Here is a 9,845-nt window from a genome sequence, read left to right on the forward strand (position 1 = left end):
GTCTTTCGGGGGTATTCGGAAAGTTGGGGATTTGGCAATGCCAACCTGCTTGTCGTCAGTTTTTTCTTCATCAGATTTTTGTGACGTCATTCTTCAAAGATTTGGTTTACAAATAATTGATTTAAGAGATTATACAATTTATCGATGAAATTCCTTGAGAATTTGTTCCAGAAAACGGTACTCTTAAAAGGGACAAAAACGACTAAAGAATCTTCAAAGTGGTTGCAAGTGATCCCATCGAGGATTACTACTGGATAAAAATTCTGCTGGAATTGCTCTTGATTTTCGATTAGGCACTCAAACAACAATTCGCTGATCGACCATACCTGTTCTAGATTTTCATTGCAATCGACGGCGCTCATGCCGGCAGCAGCAGTGCACCCTAAAACTTCACACTGTGTTCAGTAAACACTGTTTACACTTTAAACGAGTCTGGAATGGTCAAAAGTCAAAAAAACAAATATGAAATGCTACACAGATACACCCCAAAATAAACAGCGATCAGTATCAGTACCGGACTGGCTCGAAAAAGCCCATCGGGGGCTCCATGCAACTCAATTGCAAAAGGCCCACAAATTAAATATTTTCATACAAAAATCGAAAAGGCCCATCGGGAATCCCCCGAATTCACCATATGGCCAGTCCGGGCCTGATCAGTATATTTCCTCGCGGTCAAACATTATCAGAAAATAAAATTGAAACGTTGCACCCTAACCACCCTAATGCATGATATTTTTTGACCTTTGATTATTTATTAGCTTGAACAGTTTGTCATAGTGCATCGTCAACGTTGTGTGTCAGTTTAACTTATTTTTTGTGATTTTCTTTCTGTTTTTTCTTTTTTATTTATTTGAGATAATTTGCATTTTGACCAATTTGATCATCATGGACTTCGACACATCATTTCAATTGGCAGATGAACATGCTGTCGTTCAGGTATTGGATTTTGATCCAATGGAATGTGAAAATTACGGCAATCAAACGCAAATTACGCTCATCGAGCTGCAAAATGTCACATATAGCGAATTATTCCTAGAAAACGTTGACAATGAGATGGTTGCCGAAAAATTTGATGATCAGATGGTCTCAGACGACATAGGAACAATACCGTCGTACGAAAGCTTTGTTCGATACTTGAATAGCTGGGAAACCGATGACTTTGAGAATGAGGTAAACAGCACAACGATAGAAAATTTCCATCGGATCAACGTGTATGAAACGCTCGATGATATGAAATGTCCCGATGATTGTAACTGCGAACGGTGTCTTCAGATTTATTTTATTGACGAGACTAGTGACACTGACTGTTTCAATGTCACCCATGCAGCCGCAGCTGGCGACTTCGAAAATTTCCTTTGTGTGGAAAATGTTACCAACGCAAATATGGTATATGACTTTACACGCCTGTGGAATGAAGCAGAACTTACGGAATATTGGGAATTTCCGCGACAATAGATGTATACGAATACAAGCTTCTGTTAAGAAACAACATATTTTGGCACAATCTAATAGAGAAGAAAACGTTACAGCGGGAGCAGCTGGCTTCTATGATTCTTCCGCCTTTAATTGATTAATGGATCCGTAAGAGGTAAGGGCTTTTTATTTGTGAAAAAATGGTCGTAAATTCAGTTCTGGCAGACTTGTACTTTGGCAATTGGTTTAATCGATCTGGGTGGCAGAGATTATAACCATTAGATTTATGAAATACTTCGAACTATCCGCCCACTCCAAATATATAAAACGGTTTAGTGAGAAAATATCGATTAAAAGATAGGATTCGCTCAGTTCCGCTGTAAATTTTATTTTTGTCGCTGTGCGGAATTGTTTAAATTTCCAATTGAAGCAATGGAAACGAATGATACACACGTATATTCTTGTAGCCGTACATCGGCAGACACGCATACATATTTTAAAACTTAGCTCTCTTTTTATCGCTCCACTTCATCTTGTTAATGCTTAGTTTCCTCTTACCAAAAAAGTACTCCGTGTGAGAGACGAAATTGATTTTTTTTCATTTTTTTTTTTTTTTTAATTGACATCTCTCTCCCTCACGGAGTACTTTTTGTTGAGTGGAACGGACACTTAAGTTGGTACAAATGCTGCGAGATAGAAGAAATATGTGAATGACAACTGACACCTATGGGAGAGAATCCGTATGAAATTCTCTCGCATTCTCTCCCATACTGTCATTCACATGTTCCTTCTATCTCCTCGCAAATGTACCAACTTAAAATTTCTCTGCATTTCATACGTTTACTCTCTCAAAATTTTGCATCTCTTTTAAACTAAGTTTTTTATGCGTTGTAGGGTAAATATGTGGGCTTTCTCATAAAAATTTTTAGTCTTTACTCTTTACATAGCAAAGAACAGTCGGAGCGTTTGCTGCGACTTAGCCCCGTACGACCCGTAATCCTATTTCGTCCGTAAACCTAATACGTCCGTAGCCGTACTACGTCCGGAACCCTAATACGTCTACAACCCTCTAATGCGTCTGTTACCAAAATGCAAGTCAAGTTGAGCATGGTCAAATTTACTGAAAGTGTTCATTTTTAAAATTGCGCATAGCGCAGTTACGAAAGCCCGTACGAAGTACCTCTCAAATGAAACCAACAATTTACGACATTATTTCAGAAACCCAAAATTTCTTGCCAACTTTCTATTGGGTATTCAATTACCTCTCAAATGAAACTAAATCTAGCAAAATTGGATGAGATTTACTCGATTTATGTGCAAAAAACACTTAGGGCCGAGTAGCGGCCTTAGTCCAAGGGCCCAAATTTGAAACTTTTTTCGCCACGTTCTTTTCGGTATTCAATTACCTTCCATAAAAAACTAAATCTAGCAAAATTGGATGAGATTTACTCGATTTATGTGCAAAAAACACTTAGGGCCGAGTAGCGGCCTTAGTCCAAGGGCCCAAATTTGAAACTTTTTTCGCCACGTTCTTTTCGGTATTCAATTACCTTCCATAAAAAACTAAATCTAGCAAAATCGGATGAGATTTACTCGATTTATGTGCAAAAAACACTTAGGGCCGAGTAGCGGCCTTAGTCCAAGGGCCCAAATTTGAAACTTTTTTCGCCACGTTCTTTTCGGTATTCAATTACCTTCCATAAAAAACTAAATCTAGCAAAATTGGATGAGATTTACTCGATTTATGTGCAAAAAACACTTAGGGCCGAGTAGCGGCCTTAGTCCAAGGGCCCAAATTTGAAACTTTTTTCGCCACGTTCTTTTCGGTATTCAATTACCTTCCATAAAAAACTAAATCTAGCAAAATCGGATGAGATTTACTCGATTTATGTGCAAAAAACACTTAGGGCCGAGTAGCGGCCTTAGTCCAAGGGCCCAAATTTAAAACTTTTTTCGCCACCATTCTATTCGGCATTCAATTATCTCTCAAATGAAACAAAAACTAGCAAAATCGGATGAGATTTTCTCAATTTATGTGCAAAAAACACTTAGGGCCGAGTAGCGGCCTAAGTCCAAGGGCCCAAATTTGAAACTTTTTTCGCCACGTTCTTTTCGGTATTCAATTACCTTCCATAAAAAACTAAATCTAGCAAAATCGGATGAGATTTACTCGATTTATGTGGAAAAAACACTTAGGGCCGAGTAACGACCTTTGAGCCCTCCCAACAAGCTCGCGTTGCATCCTACACAAAAACAATGTTCAGCAACTTTGTTCTACTCGTCAATACCTTTCATTTGATATATCACAAGCAGCTATTGCGTGCGTATTTCGGTAGATATCATCGAAAGACTGAAAAACACCTAGAGGGCCCTAGCTCTGGAAGGGCCGACCCTACCATGCCCATTTTCGAACTTGACCTTACTTTTGTCGATACCAATCGGGGAAAAAAAGAATTTTGAAAAAAGGTTGTGATTTGCTCAAGCTAGAGGGGTCACAGACGGACGGACGGACATTTTTTTTATTGCGGATTCGTCATCTATTAACATAACCAAATGCTTTGCCCTTACTGTCTGCTTCCAATTCGACGTGTTACAAACGGCATATTAATCTTATAAGCCCCCAGTACTTCGTACGGGGCTAAAAAGTCAACAAGTTTTCATCAGTATCTCTTTCTCTTTTTCAGCTACCAAGCGGCCCCATATTATCATTGTGTGATCAAAGCTGCAAACAAGTGAAAACTCTCTGTGCATTCGAAATTAAACAGCCTCGCTGCATTTTTAGTCTGCTTATTCCAATTTTACGTACCGGATGTGTTTTTTATCAACTTTTTATTTATGTTTAAAATGAAAAATAATTTTTATGTAAAATTTACTATCATAAGGTATGACCGAGTGCTGCAAGTATTATGACATTGCTATTGCGAAGATTCGAAATAATCGCGAAATTTGGTTTTTTTTTACCTTAAACTTGAAAAATTTTTGGATTTTTGATCCGTTGATAAATAAAAGAAAACTTAACATTCGATGTCTGTTCTTGCATTTAAATATCTGCTACAAAAAATTGATGGAAGAAGTGATTAATCCCTTTGATCTATTATGCAAACATAAGCAGATGGAAGAACCGACAATATTTCCTTTTTTCGATTTTTTGGGGCCATAACTTCTTAAATTATAAAACATTTGATCCACACGATCAATTTTTGACTTTGCTAGTAGTTAGGAACGGTAAATGAGTTTTCCAAGGTTTTACTTTCCGACTATTCGTAAAAAGTAATCTCAGTAAATCTAGAAACTTGCTAGATCGTCTGACGCCTGCCAAGGGAGTGTACGTCCGAGTCCAAAATCATTGTGGAACGGGGGTCCTCAGATTTAAAATTATTTGGTGAATTTTTCTGGTGTATTTAACCAGGCCCGTACTGGCCGTATTGTTCTTTGTACGTGCAATACACGCAAGTTTAGATGGGAGACCTTATTTACGTAACGGAAATATACGGTTAAGTACGACTGCGGAACAGTTCATACTGCAAAAAGCTTGAAAGCTTGTCACGGTAAATGGTCGGCAAAGCAGCAACTCTGAGCTTTGATATAGCATTCTGACCACAAAATCAGTTGCGAACTCCTTCAAAGTGAAAATAATGGTTGAGCGTCTGTGTGTACCTTTTAATTCGCTTATAAACTGGCACAACATTGAGATCAAATTGAAAACACTGTGGATCGTCGATCGAAACTGAAATTTTATTTCTGTTTTCCTTCGCTTCCTGAAAAATAAAGAAAAACAAAATTTTTTTAATGATTTTGTCCCAGTCAATTGAAAGTGTTCGAACCCTACCAACATATTTGATTTCGTCGAAAGCTTTGCGTGCTCGTTTCAGTTCTTCATTCATTGTCAGCAAATCTTTCACGCGAGCGTACTTTCGTTGATCCTTTCGTACCTGTAAACGAAGCCCGCCATTTATCCACGTCACATCAAAATCCGAAAACCAAATCAATTACCAAAAACACAATGTCTTCCACTTGTACGCGTCCAGTTCGGCCAATCTCCATAGCTCGGTGTGTGGTTTCCGTAATAAATTCGATAACAAGATCCTCCAGCAAGTCAACACTTTCCGTATAGGGATTCTGATCGTCACCGAATCCGTACATCATGCATCGGAGCTCCTTGCTGAAAAGGCGCTTTCGTCCGGTGGTTTGTTGAATTTCAGTCTCCTCGTCGTCAAACTATCAAAACAATTCGATTGCAAGGGTTAAGCGAACCGGAATTCATTTTTACGTTAAATTACCTCTGGTGTTTCAACGGGTTCGAAGTTTTCTTCTGGTGGTGCTGCCATTTTTTTTGTAAATTTAATTTTAAAGAATTCCGAGGAGGTAAAAGGTCTACTGTTGTTGTCAGAGAAATTGATGAAGATGAAATGTCAAAATAAAAACACATCACACACACGCACGCATAGTATCTGTCAGAACAAGGAGCGTGTTCACTTTGCATTCACTACAAAAATGACAAAAACACTTGAGCAAAGTCATCATCGATTTTTGAAAACCCGCACATTCGAGTCAATTTCATCACATTCAAACATGATATGCTGATGAACAAGAGTGAGTTGAGACGTTAAGAGAGCAAAAACAGTAAAAGGCAGGTCATCATTGTCAAGTCGAAGCAACGACAACGAAAACTTATGAAATCATGATCAGAAGCAATTTATAGTGTATTTTGAGCGAAAAGTTGATCGGTGAACTCAGTGTATTTTCGGCGAAAAGTTGTTTGGTGAACATTTTCAGTGTATTTTGGGCGAAAAGTTGTTTGGTGAACATTTTCAGTGTATTTTGGGCGAAAAGTTGGTCGGTGAACATTTTCAGTGTATTTTGGGCGAAAAGTTGATCGGTGAACATTTTCAGTGTATTTTGGGCGAAAAGTTGGTCGGTGAACATTTTCAGTGTATTTTGTGCGACAAGTTGATCGGTGAACATTTTCAGTGTATTTTGTGCGACAAGTTGGTCGGTGAACATTTTCAGTGTATTTTCGGCGAAAAGTTGATCGGTGAACATTTTCAGTGTATTTTCGGCGAAAAGTTGATCGGTGAACATTTTCAGTGTATTTTGGACGACAAGTTGTTTGATGAACATTTTCAGTGTATTTTGGGCGAAAAGTTGATCGGTGAACATTTTCAGTGTATTTTGGACGACAAGTTGTTTGGTGAACATTTTCAGTGTATTTTGGGCGAAAAGTTGATCGGTGAACATTTTCAGTGTATTTTGGACGACAAGTTGTTTGGTGAACATTTTCAGTGTATTTTGTGCGACAAGTTGATCGGTGAACATTTTCAGTGTATTTTGGGCGACAAGTTGGTCGGTGAACATTTTCAGTGTATTTTCGGCGAAAAGTTGATCGGTGAACATTTTCAGTGTATTTTCGGCGAAAAGTTGATCGGTGAACATTTTCAGTGTATTTTCGGCGAAAAGTTGATCGGTGAACATTTTCAGTGTATTTTGGACGACAAGTTGTTTGGTGAACATTTTCAGTGTATTTTGGACGACAAGTTGTTTGGTGAACATTTTCAGTGTATTTTGGACGACAAGTTGTTTGGTGAACATTTTCAGTGTATTTTGGGCGAAAAGTTGTTTGGTGAACATTTTCAGTGTATTTTGGGCGAAAAGTTGATCGGTGAACATTTTCAGTGTATTTTGGACGACAAGTTGTTTGGTGAACATTTTCAGTGTATTTTGGGCGAAAAGTTGGTCGGTGAACATTTTCAGTCTATTTTGGGTGAAAAGTTTGATCGGTGAACATTTTCAGTGTATTTTGGACGACAAGTTGTTTGGTGAACATTTTCAGTGTATTTTGGACGACAAGTTGTTTGGTGAACATTTTCAGTGTATTTTGGGCGAAAAGTTGTTTGGTGAACATTTTCAGTGTATTTTGGGCGAAAAGTTGATCGGTGAACATTTTCAGTGTATTTTGGGCGAAAAGTTGATCGGTGAACATTTTCAGTGTATTTTGGACGACAAGTTGTTTGGTGAACATTTTCAGTGTATTTTGGACGACAAGTTGTTTGGTGAACATTTTCAGTGTATTTTGGGCGAAAAGTTGGTCGGTGAACATTTTCAGTCTATTTTGGGTGAAAAGTTTGATCGGTGAACATTTTCAGTGTATTTTGGACGACAAGTTGTTTGGTGAACATTTTCAGTGTATTTTGGACGACAAGTTGTTTGGTGAACATTTTCAGTGTATTTTGGGCGAAAAGTTGTTTGGTGAACATTTTCAGTGTATTTTGGGCGACAAGTTGGTCGGTGAACATTTTCAGTGTATTTTCGGCGAAAAGTTGATCGGTGAACATTTTCAGTGTATTTTGGACGACAAGTTGTTTGGTGAACATTTTCAGTGTATTTTGGACGACAAGTTGTTTGGTGAACATTTTCAGTGTATTTTGGACGACAAGTTGTTTGGTGAACATTTTCAGTGTATTTTGGGCGAAAAGTTGTTTGGTGAACATTTTCAGTGTATTTTGGGCGAAAAGTTGATCGGTGAACATTTTCAGTGTATTTTGGACGACAAGTTGTTTGGTGAACATTTTCAGTGTATTTTGGGCGAAAAGTTGTTTGGTGAACATTTTCAGTGTATTTTGGGCGAAAAGTTGATCGGTGAACATTTTCAGTGTATTTTGGACGACAAGTTGTTTGGTGAACATTTTCAGTGTATTTTGGGCGAAAAGTTGATCGGTGAACATTTTCAGTGTATTTTGGACGACAAGTTGTTTGGTGAACATTTTCAGTGTATTTTCGGCGAAAAGTTGATCGGTGAACATTTTCAGTGTATTTTGGACGACAAGTTGTTTGGTGAACATTTTCAGTGTATTTTGGGCGAAAAGTTGATCGGTGAACATTTTCAGTGTATTTTGGACGACAAGTTGTTTGGTGAACATTTTCAGTGTATTTTCGGCGAAAAGTTGATCGGTGAACATTTTCAGTGTATTTTGGACGACAAGTTGTTTGGTGAACATTTTCAGTGTATTTTGGGCGAAAAGTTGGTCGGTGAACATTTTCAGTCTATTTTGGGTGAAAAGTTTGATCGGTGAACATTTTCAGTGTATTTTGGGCGAAAAGTTGGTCGGTGAACATTTTCAGTGTATTTTCGGCGAAAAGTTGATCGGTGAACATTTTCAGTGTATTTTGGACGACAAGTTGTTTGGTGAACATTTTCAGTGTATTTTGGGCGAAAAGTTGTTTGGTGAACATTTTCAGTGTATTTTGGGCGAAAAGTTGATCGGTGAACATTTTCAGTGTATTTTGGACGACAAGTTGTTTGGTGAACATTTTCAGTGTATTTTGGGCGAAAAGTTGATCGGTGAACATTTTCAGTGTATTTTGGACGACAAGTTGTTTGGTGAACATTTTCAGTGTATTTTCGGCGAAAAGTTGATCGGTGAACATTTTCAGTGTATTTTGGACGACAAGTTGTTTGGTGAACATTTTCAGTGTATTTTCGGCGAAAAGTTGATCGGTGAACATTTTCAGTGTATTTTGGACGACAAGTTGTTTGGTGAACATTTTCAGTGTATTTTGGGCGAAAAGTTGATCGGTGAACATTTTCAGTGTATTTTGGACGACAAGTTGTTTGGTGAACATTTTCAGTGTATTTTCGGCGAAAAGTTGATCGGTGAACATTTTCAGTGTATTTTGGACGACAAGTTGTTTGGTGAACATTTTCAGTGTATTTTGGGCGAAAAGTTGGTCGGTGAACATTTTCAGTGTATTTTGGGCGAAAAGTTGGTCGGTGAACATTTTCAATGTATTTTGGGCGACAAGTTGTTTGGTGAACATTTTCAGTCTATTTTGGGTGAAAAGTTTGATCGGTGAACATTTTCAGTGTATTTTGGGCGAAAAGTTGGTCGGTGAACATTTTCAATGTATTTTGGGCGACAAGTTGTTTGGTGAACATTTTCAATGTATTTTGGGCGAAAAGTTGATCAGTAACACTTTCAGGGAATATACAAGTGAATTGGTATGGTCAGACTTAAATTCCCGTGAAGTATCGCCAAAGTCAAATCGCCAAGAAAAAAGTAAATCACCAAAAAAAAATCGCCAAAGTGTGAAGAAACGCCAATTATTTGATTTTTTTCTTTTTGTCGTTTCTTCTCACTTTGGCGAATTTTCTTGGCGTTTCTTCACACTTTGGCGATTTTTGTTGTCGTTTCTTCACACTTTGTCGATTTTTTTTGGCGATTTAAAAAATTCTAAAAAAGTGACGAATCGCCAAAATAAGTCGCCAAAGTGTGAAAACGCCAAGAAAATCGCCAAAGTGTGAAGAAACGACAAAATGAGAAGAAACGCCAACATTTTTTTTTGGCGATTCGACTTTGGCGATACTTCACGGGAATCAGACTTAACAGGTATGGTCAGACTTAACAGTTCGATTAAACCAACCAAAATGCTGTTTG

General features: G+C 37.9%; 1 protein-coding gene and 1 long non-coding RNA gene across 2 annotated transcripts; one reads left to right on the forward strand and one right to left on the reverse strand.

The window, feature by feature from the left end:
• The first annotated feature begins 706 nt into the window (after nt 1–706).
• Nucleotides 707–4,436, forward strand: LOC119084617. The gene is made up of 2 exons (XR_005089098.1): nt 707–1,588; nt 4,098–4,436. It is a non-coding gene; the product is annotated as an uncharacterized LOC119084617 (long non-coding RNA).
• Nucleotides 4,437–5,132: 696 nt separating this feature from the next.
• On the reverse strand, nt 5,133–5,835 carry LOC119084615 (transcription initiation factor TFIID subunit 13). The gene is made up of 4 exons (XM_037194682.1): nt 5,694–5,835; nt 5,407–5,631; nt 5,243–5,345; nt 5,133–5,171 (listed from the first exon to the last, which is right to left on the reverse strand). Exons 1-4 carry the CDS (start codon nt 5,739–5,741, stop codon nt 5,149–5,151), a joined length of 399 nt encoding a protein of 132 aa, XP_037050577.1. The 5' UTR covers nt 5,742–5,835; the 3' UTR covers nt 5,133–5,148.
• Nucleotides 5,836–9,845: the final 4,010 nt, after the last annotated feature.

The sequence above is a fragment of the Bradysia coprophila genome, unplaced genomic scaffold (assembly GCF_014529535.1).
Source record: "Bradysia coprophila strain Holo2 unplaced genomic scaffold, BU_Bcop_v1 contig_87, whole genome shotgun sequence".
Taxonomy (NCBI): Eukaryota; Metazoa; Arthropoda; class Insecta; order Diptera; family Sciaridae; genus Bradysia; species Bradysia coprophila.